At 42.1% G+C, this 18,669-nt stretch overlaps 1 protein-coding gene across 9 annotated transcripts in view; it reads right to left on the reverse strand.

The window, feature by feature from the left end:
* Window positions 1–18,669, reverse strand: part of LOC128744122 (serine-rich adhesin for platelets) — a 139,300-nt gene that overhangs the window by 87,804 nt on the left and 32,827 nt on the right. For 7 of the 9 annotated variants that reach the window (XM_053840909.1, XM_053840914.1, XM_053840908.1 and 4 more), the window contains exon 3: window positions 10,149–13,603. In XM_053840909.1, coding sequence (XP_053696884.1) covers window positions 10,149–13,603 — 3,455 coding nt within the window. The remainder of the gene's footprint in view (window positions 1–10,148; window positions 13,604–18,669) is intronic. The other 2 variants (XM_053840915.1, XM_053840916.1) reach the window with 1 other exon arrangement.

Here is an 18,669-nt window from a genome sequence, read left to right on the forward strand (position 1 = left end):
TGTTGTTGTTGTTTAGCAGCCGAGAGCCGGGGTGGCTCTTTCCGTATCAAGAATTCCTCTCCATTGTACTCGGTCCTGGGCTACTCGTCGCCAATTTGTTGCGAGTCTCGACACACGCAAGCCGGTTTCGACCTGGTCGAGCCATCTAGCACGTTGGGCCCCTCTATTCCTGTTGCCGCGTAGAATTCTTGAAGAGAACGGATTTCACTTTACAATCGTCCGGCATGTTTGAGACGTGACCGACCCACTATAGTCCCCCAACTTTCGCCAGGTGTACGATGGGAATCTCTCCTAGCAGTGCCTGAATCTCGTGACTGATACGTCGCCGCTACTCTCCGCTTTTCGTTTGTACTCCGCCACAATGCAGAACGTTTTTGGCCACCGTGTTTTGTTTGTCATTTCGGTTCGATGCCTTCCGAACTTTTTACATGTGTAGTCCAGAACGTGACAGTGTTTTTTGCACGAAATAATCCGAAAATTCGATCTGGTTTTGCCTCATCAAGATTTAAGAATTTTAAAAATATGTTCAAGAAAATCGGAAAATCTTACGGCATTTGCAGTGCATTTTGGCCAATTTTGTACAATGACGTTGAAAAAGGCCCTCCGAATTTAACAAAAAAATCTGCAAATAAATAACTTATTTCATTTTATTTGTTTGCTGATTTTTCTCACTGTTTAACCCAATTAAATGGACACCAGTTTCTCCGAATTCTAATGTTTTTACACGTTTGCAACCAATAACGGATATGAGTTTCTCTGTCTCTCTCTGTCTGAAAGTTCCCGAGCGCTGCCATTGGCGAAATTGTTTATTCAACATATTAAGCTGTTTTTTTTATTGATATTTCACTTCCCCCGGTGCAATTTTCATCATAAACCAAGCTTGAATCCATCCAGCCAGCTCAGTTGGGGTACAGAAACTGGTACCGACATAGGAACAACATACATCACAGGGGAAAGAGACGAACAAGCATCCAGTTCCAGCGCATAGCACACATGAGAAACGCTATTTTTTCTTCTTTCAAGTGCTCTTAACTACTCCGCTGTAAATTTTCGCACATCAGTTCGAGATATATGTAGTACCGACCGACTGTTTGGGGCAAAAAGAGGTCCGTTAAAACATGGATCGACTCATACACTCGCAATTAGAGAGCGACACTGGCAGTAGACTGGTTGCTTGTGGTGTGCCTGCCTGCCTATCTTGTTTTACGAGCATGCTCTGGCTGCGGAATAGTTTCGAGTAAAGCGAGTCTGTGTACAGTATAGATCTCGCCAAAATTTACTGGGATGGGACTGACATTTCTTCCGCCGTCTGTAGCGAGAAAAGTGTAGAAATCGGATATTTTTTTCTAAGCGACATGATATTTTCTGTCATATTTTCGATCATATTTTACGAGCAGGAGCTAGTAGTATCCTAAAACATGAAATTAGTGATAAGAAGAAGATTTAAGGAACGATGAAATTCGAGTCTGTTGTGTCCCCCTATCAAAAAAATATGGTTGAGTATAAAAAACTAGGTCATCAATCCCTGTATTTTTTGTTCAAACATTGAATACGGTGCTACTTAGATAAGTCCCTTGTGGGGAGAAACTCAAACCATTGGGTAACATCTTCTGACGTTCCAATTTCAGTTATTTTTATCGAACATGTACATCTTCATTTAAAGCACAACTGTCTTCGTTCACCTTTACTGTTTCATCAGTGAGTTGTAGAAGTTTGCGCAAACAATTCACTAGGTGCGGCTTTTTTGGGACTTTTATCTCTGTTGCTTTCGATACGGCGGTATTCAAGAAAAAGATGGCGTTGATACGAATTCACCTCAAATCGTGTTAGGTAGTTAGGAAGGAGCGATAGCGGAAGCGAAAAACATTCCGACATAATGCCACGGGCCACAACCACAGTCGGTCGGCGTTCGCTGAGAGTTCTCGCTTTCCTGCAGTATTCCTCTGATTTAATGTTGAAATTTGCGTATTTCATCATCAACCAACCAGTTTAATGTTGCTTGTCGTCTGAAGCTGAACAACAAAAATGGCCCCAAGTGCTGACACCACGCTGACAGTACCGACTTATGCCGAACTGCACAAAACCGTTCAAGTGGTGGGTTGTGTACTGCTTTTCGTAAACAGGGCCAACCTATTTAAAACATTGCCGTGTCTGGTTGTTTTCGTTTCTATGTTGTTTACAGATTAGAAGTCTGAAGTGCAGGAATTAAGAAGAAGTGCTACGAGATCGTTGACGTTATTTTTGTGGCTGTAAGGGATGTCACGGATGTGGGTTTATTTGACAACGGTATATTATATGACAATGTTTACGAATAAAACAGTCCAATGTAAAAATTTTTCTGAAATGTTTCAAACGTATTTACAAAATATATCGAATTAACTGCCCATAATTCAACTGTTACGATGGCGACAAACGACAAGTTCTCTTAACTAAGATTGTGTTTCAATTTTAAATGAAATTGGCCATTCAACACTCCCTGAAGCCATTTCATGCCATAAAACGCTACAGCGAAATGACGACAAGCACAAACAGTCGTGGGAACTAACCAACTTTTACAATTTAAAGTACTGGAACGGTCAAGAGGTCACGTGCGCTCTACGGGAATATGAACCATTTGGCGAAATTGGTGGAGAACCGGTTTATCGCAAAATCGGGATTTATTGCGGATTAGTTACATACAGGCACACACTATTCAGTGTAAACCTGTTATATTAATTGGATGCATTGTTTACAAATGTGCTGAAATGTTGAAAACTCAATGCAACTGATGTCAAAGTTCATACTTTTTCGGTTGTTTCACCATGAAAGGCATGTTGAATCAGCAAATTTAAATGGTATATTTTTATAGCGGCAATTTTAGTATTGTTTTAATTATTGCAATAAATTTCTAAGATGGCAGGTCTTCTCATATTTGACTGACACACACAATGTGCCACAAATCATCGCCATATAAGCAGAGGTTAATAAAAACCAACGATCCCACCAATCAGAAAAAGAACTATGTCAAGTTCATCGAAAGTCTTTTGCAGCGAGATCCGGTACTGTGTTCGTATACGGTACACAAGCCCGCGGGCGATGAGAAATGAAAAGCAGAAAACGAATCCCGAGACAGAAAGGGACAGAGCAAGATGAAAGAGTTGTTCGATGTTCGGAAGAGAGCAGTTGTTGTGTGCTTGCTGCTGGTGGTGATGTGATACCTACCAAAGCAAAGGCAAGAAAGGCGATGCTTTATAACGGAAGTTTTCAATTCACAACACTCTTACAGACAATCACCCAGACTCGGAAAACAAGAGCAACCGCCGGCCGAAATAAAAAAAAAGAAACACAATGCAATTACAACTACAACCAACCCGGTCCATTCGGTGGTGGCATCCGATGATTTATCGCCTTTTAAACTATGGTCAAGTTCGACCCGCCGTGTAGCAGCGCTGCGCCTCCGAAGGGAAAGCGGATCTGGTAGGATTTTGGAATGTGGAATGACTGGCGCGATGGCGTACCGAACGCGACCGTAGTGCGCTGCATCGAGACCAGACTGTCGTTCGCAAATTTACTTGGCCTCGGCCGGCCTGCCTGCCTGCCTGCTTGGGCCTGCCCGGAGGGGAAAAGGTGCGAACCATTCGAGTCGTTTGCGACAACGGATCACCTCCTCCTCCTGAACGGCGCGGCGTGATCTTTTGTGTACACTACCTACCTACCTACCCATATTTTGTTTTTCATTTCTGTTTCGATCATCGAAAAAGGTCGATGTACCGATTTGAGTGTGGCCGAAAATAATCGAGACTTTCTAAACGATGGCACAGCATTAGAGATCGATTTTGATTGATCAATGAGCTGTGTCTCGTGTGACAGACCACTTTCTAAATGTTTGTTTGTCAACACGGTTTTTTTTATCGGAAATAAGAAATTAGGCAGAACTTGTTGACGCAGACAATACTGACTAAAAATTATAAAAGAAACAACCAATTGAATGCGTTTCAGATGGTCGAATACCTAAAATGCTGAAAAAGCATAAAAGGCAATGCTAGGGGCCTATTCCGGTGTGGTTGTGTCAGCATTTATGCCTCTCACACTGAGGAAAGAAAAGCATCGTAGGATAAATATATTTTTATAAAAATGCAGGCTAGTTTTTTCGGTAATTGTAGAAAAAAATCTTTAAAAAAGTTTTTTTTAAAGCGGCAGATCCTTCAGAATTGCCACGAATTGCATGTCTCCACGCATCACCAGTTCATTGATTTTAAAGCCGCATATGATAGGGTAAACCGACAATAGCTATGGGAAATTCTGGACGAAAACGGTTCTCCGGGTAAGCTTATTAGATTTATCATGTCTACGAAGGATGCGATCCAGTTCTGTGTGAGAATTTCGGGTGGATTATCGACGGACTTCCACAAGGAGACGGCCTTTCATGCTTGCTATTCAACATTGCGCTTGAAGGTGTTACAAGACGAGCGGTACTCGAAATGCGGACGGGAACGATTTTCAATAAATCCAATCCATTTATCTTCTTTGCCGACGACGTGGACAACGGTCGGCAGACCATTTGAGACGGTGTAAGACCAGCACACCTGGCAAAAACACGAGGCAGAGATGATTGGGATGAAGATAAATACGAGCAATTCCAGCTCAAAACGCTGAAAAAAGGCCATTTTTGAATTGACTATTTTTGATTGGAATGAAATTTTCCTGATGTGTTGGATGATTTGTTCGTTGACTTCAAAGCCGCATATGATACCATTGACCGAAAAGAGCTATGGAAAATCATGGAGGAGAACAGCTTCCCCAGGAAGCTCATCAAACTGATTAAATCTGCGATGGATGGTACACAGTGCTGTGTTCGGATTTCGGGTGGATTGTCAAGTTCATTTGAATCACACAGAGGGCTTCGTCAAGGTGATGGTCTTTCATGCCTCCTGTTCAACATAGCGCTATAAGGTGTTATGGACCGAGCGAATATCAACACGCGGGGCACGATATTCAACAAATCAAGTCAAATCGTCTGCTTTGCCGATGACATGGATATTATCGGCAGAACATCTGTGGCGGTGGCTGAACAGTACACCAGACTAAAGCGCGAAGCAGAAAAGATTGGGTTAAAGGTAAATACGTCTAAAACAAAGTACATGCTGGCCAGCGGAACCGAGGGCGAACGACACCGCTTGGGCAGTAGTATATTGATCGACGGCGATGAGTTTGAGGTAGTCGATGAATTTGTCTACCTTGGCTCACTGGTAACGGCGGACAATGATACCAGCCGTGAGATTTGGAGGCGTATTATCAGCGTAAGTCGTGCTTACTATGGGCTTCACAAGCAATTGCGGTCGAGCAGACGTACAAAGGGCACCCTGTACAAGACACTTATTAGACCGGTTGTTCTCTATCCCAGTATCCAGAAGGTGACTAAAGCTGCACGGATACGATGGGCAGGGCATGTTGCAAGAATGCGGGACAACTACCCTGCAAAGATGGTGTTCTCTGCAAATCCGGTAGGAACAAGACGACCAGAAGCGCAGTGAGCAAGATGGTTAGACCAGGTGGAGCGAGATCTGGCGGAGAGTACTCGGTGTCCGAGGAATTGGAGAGCGGTAGCTCTCAACCGAGTTATATGGAGACTCTTTGTTCAATAGGCTTTGTCTTAGGACGGCAAGCCACCTAAATAAATAATAAATAAATAAATGATGTGTTGGATACCCCGCAAGAACTCATTTTCCACTAAACTTGACTCTTTCGTAATGAATAACTTTTCAAAAAAGGCGTATTTAGAAATGGGATTACTTTTTTTCAAAACATCATATCTTGAAAACTACCTATTAGATCAAAATGGCGTCAAAGGAAAAGGTATATAAGTTATATAAAAATAAGTGTCTTTTCAGAAAAAATTACACTGAAAGAAAAAACTTTTTAAAACCACGATAAAAATCATAAAATGTCAATTATCTCAAAACCATCCCCTTTGATTTGCCTATTTTTTTTAAAGGTTGCTTAAGTTATGCCCTAACATCTGGTGAAGAGCTTTCGATGGACCTTCTTTCGGATTTTTTTTTAAATCTTTGAAATTTGTTGAAAATTTTTCAAAAACATCCAAATTCTACAGTTTTGCAACATTCGAAAATTTTCCGTGAAACTGTAAAGACTCTAAAAAACTCGAGTTAATCATGGACATTTTTCAAAATGTTGGGAGTACAAAGTGTTTCGGTTCGATATTATTTCGAAATCAAAATGGATCAACAGATTAATTAAAGTATAAGTAAAGTAAAGTTGTCCATCGTTTACAACTATTTTTTACCAAGCAATTTTCACATTTCGTCTAGAAAAAGGTTTCCTCTTTTGAGGTCATGCAAAGTTCGAGCCAATTTTCGATCTCTTCCGTCGAACAACCTGTAAGCAAAGGAACAATATTCGGAAATTGCGGTGGGTGCGATAAAGTGTCCCACTTGAGCGCTTCCAAATTCTTTTTTACGACTCTTGTGACATGAGGCCGAGCATTGTCATGCAGCAGAATGATTCGATCATGTCTTTTCGGATTTGGACTGTTTTTTTTCATACTATACTACCGAATCGAATCAATTGTAACCGATCGCCGTTTCAACTTTGGTTAAGCGGATAAATTCGTCAAAGTCATAATTTTACGAAGGATCTGTTCCTGTAGCGAGCAAACCAGTGCAGTGTATTAGTAGCGTAGCATATTTTTTGCGTTGCTCACTTCTTTACATGTGCCTTTCATCTATTGGAGATAAAGAGACGTTGGGCAGTATTTGAAAAAGACAAAACTGATAGTTTTCATAATAGGTCGAAAAACAAATTACTAGACATGTACTCCCGGAGAGTACAACTTTGCAGACTCGTCAGCTGTTTGTGGACTATACGGCGGTGTACGATTTAGCCATCGAAACGAGCTGTGGTAGATAATTCTAGTACATTGTTTTTCGACGGAACTAGTTAGCTGTGTAAGTTGCGAAGTAAAACGATGAATTGCAGCTGCGAATTGGGCTTTCTATGGATTACGTAGCCAGCTGAAGTCCCGTAGTTTGCAAATTCACACAAAACTGGAGGATCTATAGAACATTAATCCTCCCGGTGGTCGTTTACAGACATGAACCATGGACGCTGAAAACAACTGATCGCCAAGTGCTAGGGGGTTTTGAGTGTAAAATTCTGCGATCTATACTTGGTGGCAAAATGGAAATTGGAGTGTGACGCAGACGCATGAACTACGAGCTGTGTTAACTGTATCAGCTGTAACAAATATACTGATATAACGAAGGTAGTACAATCAAATATCAAAAGCTTAATAGCTTTTATACAGCTTAGGGAGTAGTCAGAGTAGTCAGAATCTTTAAGCAAGTTCTATGATCAAAGGATGCCCAAATGGTATCTCGCGCAGTGAATGTTTTCAATGAATTGCCAAATAGACACGTTTGTCACAGGACAGCTTTCGTGCTTGGGAACAAATGTCTATCGGTATTTAGGTAATAACTGACTGCGCGCGATTTCGAACGAATCGAATATGTTGATAGTACATAACTTTCGGTGCGGTAAACTGATTTCTCATAGTTTTTTCTGATATCGGTATGTCGGATCTCAACTACCTGTTTCGCAATGGCCACATAACCAAAAACGTCCTCAAATCGTAGGCGAGCTCGAATGACAGTGATCGCACCACCTGCCTTGGTGGATCCAGATCAATTCCTTTCTACTACCAACAACTCCTTCCTGTGACACTTGTGGATGATGCAAAGGATTCCTCGGTCTCTAATAGCAGCAAGTGTGGGACTAACATTCCTTTCCCTCCTAAATTGACCTGCATGGGCATGACCAGCTTTGCTACTGGTCATCACAATGAATTAGATCACCAGAAAATCCACACTGAGAATGATCTGCTACTCCCAAGCATCATTCTGATGGTTCTTTGTGCAATCTCAGCTGATCTCGAGCAATCGCGAGCAACTCACGGGCGGTCAAACTATGCTATGCTATGTTCTATCGCCATCGAGCCCAAAATGGGCTCGAATTTACGAGAACAGACTTTCTAAGCCAGCGTGTTAGTTCGAAACCAAAGCACCAAAGCATTTATTATATTTGGTAGTCATACTGCATAAAGCAGTTTTGTTCTACTTCACAGATTGTAACTAAACATTGACAATGCTTTGCACGGCCTAAGCCGTAGTTCGCAAATTACCTGACCTAATGTTTACTTCTATTTCCAGTAAAATATGACCCGGAAGACAACAAAATTGTGCTGACGTCTTGGAAAGTTTCAAATTAAAATAACATGACTTTCCTTGTTTGTATTACTTTTTTCACCCTTCTTAGATGTTTCCACAAACCTAATACGACACCATTGTAATGTCCATATAAATATATCCAAGCTGGAAGAAGGATCGCTACAATTTGAAGGCTATGAACGCTAAACATGTTGTCACGAATAGCACGCTCGTGCTTGTGGTTGATAGTTGTATGAGTAAACAAACGTTATGGATAGTCAATGTTGTTTGACAAATCGACTAACGTTACTTTCTCAGAAAAAGAACCGTCGTTGAATGACCACATATTCACATATCAGTGGTATGTGAATGATTGCTTCCACAGTAATGATAAAACTTTCGAGCACAAAAATTTCCAACGCCATTGTGCTGGCATGGCCGGACCGTGTATCATTCGCACAACTGTATAAATAGAACACTCAAACAACATTCGACCTCAAAGCAGCATATGGATCAATTAGCATCTGGCCGTAATAGCTCGTTCCCCGCGCTCTCTCTCTTGTTCGGAGATAATTGCGCACTTCCGATTGACGAGGTTCGAATTCCGGAAACACTCATCAACAAGAAAAAAAAATGAGAAAAGAACCAACCTAACCCGGTAGCGGATTAGCTGTGGAGTGCATCTGTAAGTGTGCAGAGAGACCTTCTGCTCGCGATGAGAAGTCAGCAATTCTGCTGAAACACGAAGAAAAAAATGCGAAAAGAATCATACTAGCAAAAATGCGAATGACTCATAAATGGTGCCCATTTTGGAACGCTCTGCTGCAAACCGCACCCACCATACCCAGCCAGTAGGTATAAGCCAGGGAAATTAAATTCATTTTTATGACTGTCGCCGAACTGTGTTTGGTATGATAAATTTCAGCTAGACGATAAGGCTTATCGTTCATTTTAAATTCAAGCTGGATTTCCTTGATTGATCGGTGCGCGGTGCGGTTTGTGTACCTAACATGGTGACCAGATTTCCTGCAGCCAGTGACAGCTCAGACACTCCGCTGAAATATCTTGATGTCATATTTTGACAAGAATATAGTGATTTCTCACTGATTGCTTCAGTCAGGTACGTCGTTATGAATATCAAGAGGGAAGCGTTCTTATCTGGCCGGTAAAATTTTATGGGTTCGGGTTCGGTGTTAATTTTTGTGCTCGTAAAACACAGGTAAACTATTATTTAAGATGTAGTCTAGAGCAGAGTTGTTTGGGACAGGCATTTAAACTGAATGTTTCATGCAATAGCCACAGGGTTACAGATAGCCTGCCAAACCAGCTATTCTTTAGCGAATTTCAACAGTTTCATATGGTTGAAAATGTCTGCCAGGTTTACCCATCCGGTTTCCGTATAAAACTCTTTCGCAGGAAACTGTTTGAAGCCAGTGTTGTCGTGGGTTTCGAATTTTCACAATCCGCAAGCAAAACTTTGATGCATTGCGCCTCGCAATTTAAAAAATGCAGCAGGTTTAAGCCGACCAAATTATGATCGTAAGTAAGTTGATAGCCTTTCTTTCCTCAATGCAAAAAAATTATACTTTTATTGCATAAAAATAAACAATAGGAAAAAGTGAACCACCAAAGCTATACGAAATTTCTTGGATGAAACTTGGCATCATTGTTTAAGATCAACCGTCAGGTATCAGTTACTGTCGTATGAACGACACGTGATCAACCTTACCCAATAGAGAGATAATCTTCTGGATAAACAAACCAAGCTAAGATTATATCACAATTAAGCCCAACAGCGAAGTTTGTCATCCAGCAGCGGCTGGCCGCCGAATGCACTTGCAGCAACAATCTCTTTCTTATCGTGAAAACTGGCATAGGTAGGTACAAAGAAAGATAAACCTGAAATTGCGAAACAAACGGAAAAAAGGGCAAATTCAGCTAACTCACCTTGGGTAATTCCCGTGGCCGCCGCAGTATAATCCCATCGTTTTCGATGTAATCCGGCACATCCTTTCGGTTGCTAAAATTGAACACCACTGTGTTGGTTTCAATGGGCGGCGGAGGTGCCTTAACCTTCTTCTTAAGCGGTGCCATTGGAAAAACGGTATTACTGGTGGTGCTGCTGCTGGCGCTGCAGCTGCTAGTAGCTACTGGCGCCGGGGCCACCACCGGTGAACCCCACTTGGCCATGAAGAAGTCACCGCCGCTGGTGCCGCCAGTTGCCATCGTCGTCGAGCCGACGCCTGCGCCGACGTCACCACCGCCACTAGCACTACTGTTGCTGTTGTTGCTATTGTTGTTCGCTTTCGACACACTCGCACCGGTAGCACTACTTAGCACCGATTCTTCACACGACTTCTCCAGATTGATTTGATTTTTTTCGATCTCGCGAGCGGTTAAATTCACAGTTTTCGACACGTCACTTGATACACTGCTATGAGCACTCACGACGGCGGCGGCTGAGGAGGAGGCATTATCCGGATTGCCACTTGTGTTACCATTATTGCCGCCGACGTTGGCATTTATCACTATTTTGCTTCCGTTGCTATTAACACTAGTATTGGCATTGCTACTATTTAGATTATTAAGATTATGATTGGCGGTGACACTACCGAGGTTGTTGTTTTCTAAATTCGCAGCCGCCTGCGGGGGCGGCGGCTTCAGACCGTTAGCCACCAGACTTTCCCGAGACCGTGGCATGGGCGGCTTCTGGAGGATGACGGCTGACGGCACTGCTGCCGCCACTCCTACTGCTGCTGCTGCTGGCACTGTGATCGGCGATGACGACGTCGAGGAAGAATTCGACGATAGATGATCGTCTACATTCAGTTTCTTGCTGGCAATCAGTTTTGCACCACCACCGACTGCAGCTGTTGAATTTCCACTGCTGACTGTCAGAGAGGGGAGATGCGATTTGTTCTGTGACTGTCCGTTGAATCGGAATTGCGTCGTAATGCCGGCTTTGGAAATATTCTCCATCGCAGAGCGGGAAACCTTCTTTACTTGGTCCGGTTCGTCGTCCAGCTCAAGGTCATCCGATTGGCTGTCACTGCCGTGATCGCTGTTTATAGAATACTCACGCTGTTGGTCCTCCGGATCGTCCGGATCCTCCTCATCGCTCGTAGCGTACTGGAGAATGTTACGGGGCGGCACTTGCGGCGGTGCTGCTGCAGCTGTGTTTGCCGTTGCTGTAATTGCTGGGTCAGACGGTGTTGGCGAGCGAGTACCGGTCGGGGTTGAGGTCGCGATATTCAGCTGGTTCAGTTTGCTCGTAAGTGCTTGGATCGATGGTGAGTCGACGAATGTGTGAGCAGTACTGTTTGTGTTATTTTGCATATTAGCTGAGACAGCCGTTGCGCTTGAGACGCGAGGACTCTCCGGTCGGTTGGTCGTGTTTGTCGTGACTTTACTGTTATTGTGTTGGGCAGCATTCGGCGATAAGGCGGGTGAGTCATACTTGAGACGGTAAGCTGGTTCTACTCGCACTGATAACGGTGTCGATGTGGTGCTGTTTGGATTAGAACCGGCCGATGGAGGTGTCTGCACTGGCGGTGAGGCAGCTGCGTTCTTTAGATTGTTTGTTGTTTCTAGATTGTAACGGATCGCGGTGATGTCCAATTTGGGCAGAATCGGTTTATCTTTCAGACCGTTGGCAGTATTATTGTTGTTGTTGTTGTTGGTATTGCCATTCGACTTGGGACTAGTGTTTCGTGGTATAATATTTGGCTTCTTCGGGCTTAGAGGCGGCTTAGGATGCGTAATCGGAGGTTTCTCCAACGAGATAATCGACTTGTAGCTGGCAACTTTGGCAGCAACTTCGCCCGCAGCTCCGTTGGTCCTAGCAATGGGTCGGCCTCTTCGATTGGCATTCGCCTCGAAAATTTTCATCGTTTGCCGGACCACATCTGGCGGGGGACGTTCGTCCGCATCGATGAACGAGGTCAGCCGTTTCGGTTTTGGGTCACCTTTCTCCCGTCCGTTAATGATTTTTTCCTCGATCGTGACACAATCCACAATAATTTCGGCCTTGTTCATCGCCGTCGATTGACAGTTGTTGTTGATGGCGTTGCCGTTGGCGGTCGCGATCCCGTTGCTGCCAATATCATCCAGTATGATTACATTGCTATCGGTGCTGCTGTATAGGTTTTCCTTTTGGATATCGCGCTCCCAGGCCTTGTGATCGTAGCGCACTAGCGCTTCAACTGATCGGGCCCGTTTCAGCGAGTCCGCACCACGCTGTTTGTTGTAACGATTATACTCGTTCTTCTTCTCCGTCTGTCGGCCACTTCGCGTATAACTGTTCTGCACACTCTTCTGGAACGTCGAAATATATTCATCCGGTGTATTAGCTTTCGGCTGTAAGTTCATTTGTTTATGTTGTAGCCCACGGCCAAGCTTCCCCTGCTGGTAAGATTTATCCTGCGATGGATCCTTGTCATCGATCAGGTTTTCCCGTTCGCTCAAATCTTCACTTTCCTCGTCGAGCAAATTATTTAAACTGGTCGCTCGACGCATGCTGTTAAGCGATGGCCTCTGCTTATTCGCAGATTGCCGCAGCGCTAGACTCAAATATCGACAGCGAAGTTTCGACACAATTCCTGGTCCATACTTTAGTTCTTCTGAAGTGTCCACGTCTACAGTGGTACCCGTTCCCGCATCAAGTCCTTCCCCCACAAATCTACTCTTCTCATAAATTATCTCTTCAGCACTAGCTGCAACCATTTTGGTGCCACTACTGCTACTGTTGTTGGGGCTAACCAAAGAAGAAGCACTTGAAGTGTTTTTCTTTAATTTCCACGCGATCTCACTATTGCTATAACTGTTGGTTAGCTGCTCACAATCAACGCTACTAGCACTAATACCACCAACAACACCTCCGACCGCGGCATACTTTCCCGCTGGACCACTGCTGTTTGCTGGAGCACCGCCACCACCACCTTTGGGTGTACCACTCAACGCACTGCTGGGAAGATTCGGGTTCGATCGACTACTGTAGCCACTAGTATTGCTGCTGGTGCTCTCCGTACCGTCATTGGAATGTGACTGAGTGTGCAACGGTTGTTTCTCTGCTGACGTTCCGCCGACAACAAGCAGCACTTCGGTTGTTCCTCGAGTGGCACTGGCGGTGCTGGTGTTGGTAGGCCCACCGAATGACTTCACCAACACTTGCTGCTGCTGCTGTTCATTCACTTGCGGCGGTGACGAATGCGAATGACCTACGAATACCGGAGCACCAAACAGCGAAGACGGGGATGGAACGGAGGCAGCTGTAGGTGAAGCAGGTGAATCACTATTATTACTACTGAGCTCTTGGGAAGAAGGAACGGGGCTAACGGAAGAGCCCACTGTTGAACCTGGCGGTGTTGTACATTCTGCAACTGACGGTGCCTCTACCGATGGATCTGTGCATGATTTGTTTTTTTTTTTGTTTTTGGATCGTGGTGAATGGTGGGGTGTGCGCATTTGGATTCGATGGTGCATTTTTTTTAGAAATAGAAAACAGAGAACACTGAGTTAGTTACAATCACAAAAGCCCTTTTCCAGTTTCGGTAGAGCAAAAACACATACGCAACATACTATAAACAAAATTCGCTAAATCAATAAAACTGATAACAGATGCTACCTGCTTTTTCGAACAGGTGATTGCGTGGCTACAGCCCTGCCAGGTTGTCGCGTATTCATTTTAGCCGTATGCGGCAACCTATCACGTCTTTCATCAACCTTTACGTGTGCACACAAACAAAACCACCCAAAGGTTTGTTGAGTTCATTCGCAGCTTTCTACACATTTTGTGCGATAAATGGATGATTTTCAGTGCCGTGGCACAGGAAATGTGTTCGGTGCTATAAAAAAAATTTACTATAATAATTATGTTTTGCTTTAAAGAATTGTTTAAACAAAAACTAAAAATTTACCTAAACAGAAGTTTTAATTTTTAATATGTAACCATTATTTGCACCTCACCCTAAGCCAGTGAGTATAATGAATGCTTTTATGCGGATCGTTCCACAAACTAGAGAGCCAGAGAGCAAAAAAGAAAACCGCGCCGCGCTGTAAACATCATACATACTCGGAGAGCCGACTGTGTGCTGCGCAGGCCAGGCCGTGTTTGTTTGTGGATGCGATCACTCGCCGTCGCAAGACTTCTCCCGCGACATCCATCAGTTCACCTGCCTCAGCGATCAACACTGCCGCCCGCCGCGCCGCGTGGCCCGGGGGAGTTAGGTACCTAACATTGATTGTGTGGCACGTTCTTCGTCTTCGTTGGGCTTAACTTGGTATGGGCAGTGTTACCAGAAAGGGTTGCATTGCCGAAAAGGTAAAGTATTTTAAATTTCTCCTCTTCGCGCATTATTCATACTAAAGTGTAAATCTTCATCTAAAAATATTGTTATTTTGAAATGCGATTTTATATTTTCAGTTGTGTCGCTAATTGTTGAATATTTACCTGACGACAACTTTACAGGAACCTACCGGTTTAAAGGACTGCTCTGTTTTGTGTTTAATGCCATCGTTGATTAGTAAGCCATATGCCACACGAAAAAATACTGATTTTTGCAAGCTACTCTGACCGATTAAAAATTTCGAATTTGATTTATTCAAAAATTCAATTTGAAACTATTTGAAAATTGAAAGGATAAATTTAAATTATTTCTAGTGTTTATTACAGACTTTTATTTTGTACAGTTTTCCTATAAGAAGTTTATGCACGCTCGGTGCTGCCAAAAACAACCATGCGTTCCCTTTTTCTTTGCATTCAATGGAGACGCGTTTATGTGCACAAGAATTCCCCTAATAAGGTGATAGGGTGTGCTAGACGCACGCTGCGATTTTTCAGTGGTCCATTAACACAACTTTATTGGTTGCGGTAGTTGACTAGCTTATACTAGATACTAACAATATACCAAAAAATAACTTTATTGCTTAATGGACAGTTAAGAAATCGCGGAAGGGGTACAGCACCACCCACCGCCTTATTCGGGAGTAGAAAATGTGGTTATTCACACATCAATTGAATCATTTACACAGCAGTTCTTTATTTGTCGAAGTTACTGTAGTCACAACTTTTAACTTATTAGAAACAATGATATAGAGCATATCGTTAAAAAAGGAGGTGTCCCAAAAAATCCAGTCTGGTATAACAGATAGATTAAAAATTTTAAAAATCGCAAACACAAGGCCAAATAAAATTAATAAAAATACGACAGTAGTAAAAATTTAGCAATATATCTCAACAGATGCAATCTGAAATGCATCTGAAGAGTACAGTTCAAAAAACTTGAAATAAAGTCTAGTCATGATAACTTATTTAATTACGTAAACACAAAAAAAATCTTGCAATTTTCTCTATTTTCTATAGTGCATCTTGATCAAAATGTTAAGGATAGCACGGAACATATTTTGAATCTTTTTGCAAATATTTTCCAAGAAATCTATACAAGACTGCCTAAGAAATACCAGAGGAGTACACAGTGGGGATTTTTTCGAAAAAAGTCCTTTATCTCTATAACTCAAAATCCCGCTAAGCTAGGATCAATCTTTTAATGTCAAACGAAAGATATTTTTATAAGGATGCTTGTTTACGGCACGCATCTCTCTCCAGTAATTTTTGCCAAAAGAAGGGCATTTTACCCTACTTTTCTCGAAATGCAGAGATGTAAAGCTCCATGTCTCCGGATTCCGAAACAAATATTTTTCGCCATAAAAAAGCTATCTTTAAGGGGAATCCAATGCCATACTGCCCATGGATGCATAGTCGACGTAACGACCAGCACCTTGATTGTTGAGAAAACGCATTTTTATCGTGAAAAACGTTTAAAGCCATATGATCTTTGCTATAAACTTTTTCAATCGAATAATCTGTCAATTTAGTAGAGTTTATTAATCAAAACAGGACTGATGGGGTTTTATGATTCATTCCTCATTTATTATGTTAAAAAAATGCGAACGCCAATTTATGCGAATAAACAGACTGTTTTTATTCCCATAACTTGGCGTAAAGCTACAAAAACAAGTAGATTACTATGCTGATTGATTATGCGGGGAATTACGTCAACCATTAGCATTACGTGAAACCAATAGCAGAGTAGCTCAATTTTACTAAATTTCTCGAATATTTTCGAACAAACATATGTTGTTTGAGTATTGGGCATGTGAACAACATAGTTAAGAGTGCGTAGGACCGAAAAAGTACATTTTAGTCATTTTGGTTTTTACGTCAACTTTCGAACAGTTTTGTATTTGTTTACAGCTTCTGTTGGTTTGTTGTAGTTTTGGTCAAATATAGATCATGCAACCTTGATTTAACAACGTTAATTTAAGGTAGCATGATCTTTATTTGACCAAAACTACAACTGAGAAAATTAAGGTAAAATAACTAAATTTGCCGCGATCAAATATCCCGACATCGGAATCTACATAACGTTAAGTTTCTTGTGGCGAAAACAGATCGGTTTTATCCCAGCGGGCTTCAGAGTTATTAAACAATACATCTCTGTATTCCTAGAATAGTAGGGTAAAATTTCCTTCATTTAGCCAAAACTGTTAGGAACAGACGCGTGCCGTAAACAAGGATCACACCATTGGAATCCCCATAGAAATATCTTCCTTATGATATCACTATATTGAATGTAACCCAGCGGAACTTGGAGATATTGAGATAAAGGATTCTTTTGCAAAAAAAATCCCCACCGTGGAGGACATCGACTCGAGTCTAAAGACTATCAAGGTATTTTACATTGCTCAACTCTGCCTATAAAGTGCTCTCCCGTATTCTGTTCTGTAAACTGAAACCGTTAGTGAAGTTCTTCATCGACGAGTAACAAGCTGGGTTTCGTGAAGATCGCTCCACGACGGATGAGATATTTACCCTGCGTCATTCACTAAACAAGTCCCGGGAGTACAAGTTGCAGACTTATCATCTGTTTGTGGACTTTAAGGTGACTTACGATTCATTCAAACGAAATGAGCTGTGGTAGTGCTAAAACATGGTTTTTCGTCGAAACTGATTACGCTGATTTGTGCGACGTTGGCTGGATGCGTCAAAATCATGCGTCAGAATAGCGAGTGACATTGCAGCCGTTGGATGGACTAAAGTAAGAAGATCCATTCTCTAACGTGCTATTCAACGTTGCTTGGGAATGGACAATACGAAGAGCAAACGTGGAATGGGACTAGCATTACGAAATCTCACGTGATTTTTGATTTTGCAGATGACGTCAATATCATCGGAATTAACCGTTCATTTTCAAGAAGCTTAAAGTAGTAATCTATGCCGAACGAAATGCTCTTTTTGGAAATAAGCAATGAAGAAAATATTAATGTTTTCCAGAATGAAATACTCATATTCTAAATATGGTACAAAAAAACTATTAGAACTATTAGCAGAAAAAGAATCACACCAGAAATCTCAATTGGGTTAGGAAATCAAACAGTAGTAAAATGCGAAAAAGCGTTTTAGTAATTATCTTAGTCTTAGACTCCAAACTAACTTTCATCGACCATTATAACGCAACAATTCACAAGGCAAATAACGTGTTGGGTTTTATCAAATGCCACATTTGTAATTTTGCCAATTCATATATCTTCCAGATACTATATACACTCAAATCTCGTTTTACGCCCACTATTGGGGAATGTAAAAAAATCGGTCGTAAAAAAAGAGGACGTTAATCCAAATTTTGGACGTAAAAACAGAGGACGTTAATTCAAAATTCGGACATAAAAAAAGAGGACGTTAATTCAAATTTTAGACATACAAAAAGAGAATGTTAAATCGAATTAATTAAATTGAACGCAAAAAGAAAAGACGTTATTTCGAATTTCCTGAGATTACGTTGTGGTATTTGACGAGGACGTTGATTCATATTTTGGACGTAAAACGAGAGGACATTTGGTAAAAACGTGGATATAAAGATAATTCACGCAAAATGAATGGATGTAAAAAGAGATTCCGGAAAACCGTGTTCGTGCATTAGTTACCATAGCTGGTCTCGATTGACTGTATCGTATGCTGCTTGCAAGTCAATTAAGATGTGATGCGTGAGCACGTTGTACTCCCAACATTTCTGCAAGATCTGACGGATGGTAAAAATTTGGTCCGCAGTAGCGCGAGCCCCTGATAACTGGCGTGACAGGATCCGGGAGAGTACAGTACAGGTGGCGTTTAGCAGCGTTATGCCACGATAGTTGGAGCTGATTGCCTTTTTTGTAGGTGGAACAGATCACTACTTCCATCCATTCCCTCGGTAGCTTTACCTCCTTCCAAATCTTGGAAATAACCCAATGTTAGGCCGTTGCCAGCCTTTCTCGGTCATGTTTAAAAAGCTCTGCTGGTAGGTGGTGCTTACCGTTGGCTTTGGTGGTTTTCAGTAATCTGATTGACTTGTTGGAGGTCAGGTGCTAAAGCATTTTCGTGAACACAACTTTCATTTTAAGAATAAGAACGGCTTTGGAAATCTCAGAAATC

Source organism: Sabethes cyaneus, chromosome 3, assembly GCF_943734655.1.
Source record: "Sabethes cyaneus chromosome 3, idSabCyanKW18_F2, whole genome shotgun sequence".
In the NCBI taxonomy this organism is placed as follows: domain Eukaryota; kingdom Metazoa; phylum Arthropoda; class Insecta; order Diptera; family Culicidae; genus Sabethes; species Sabethes cyaneus.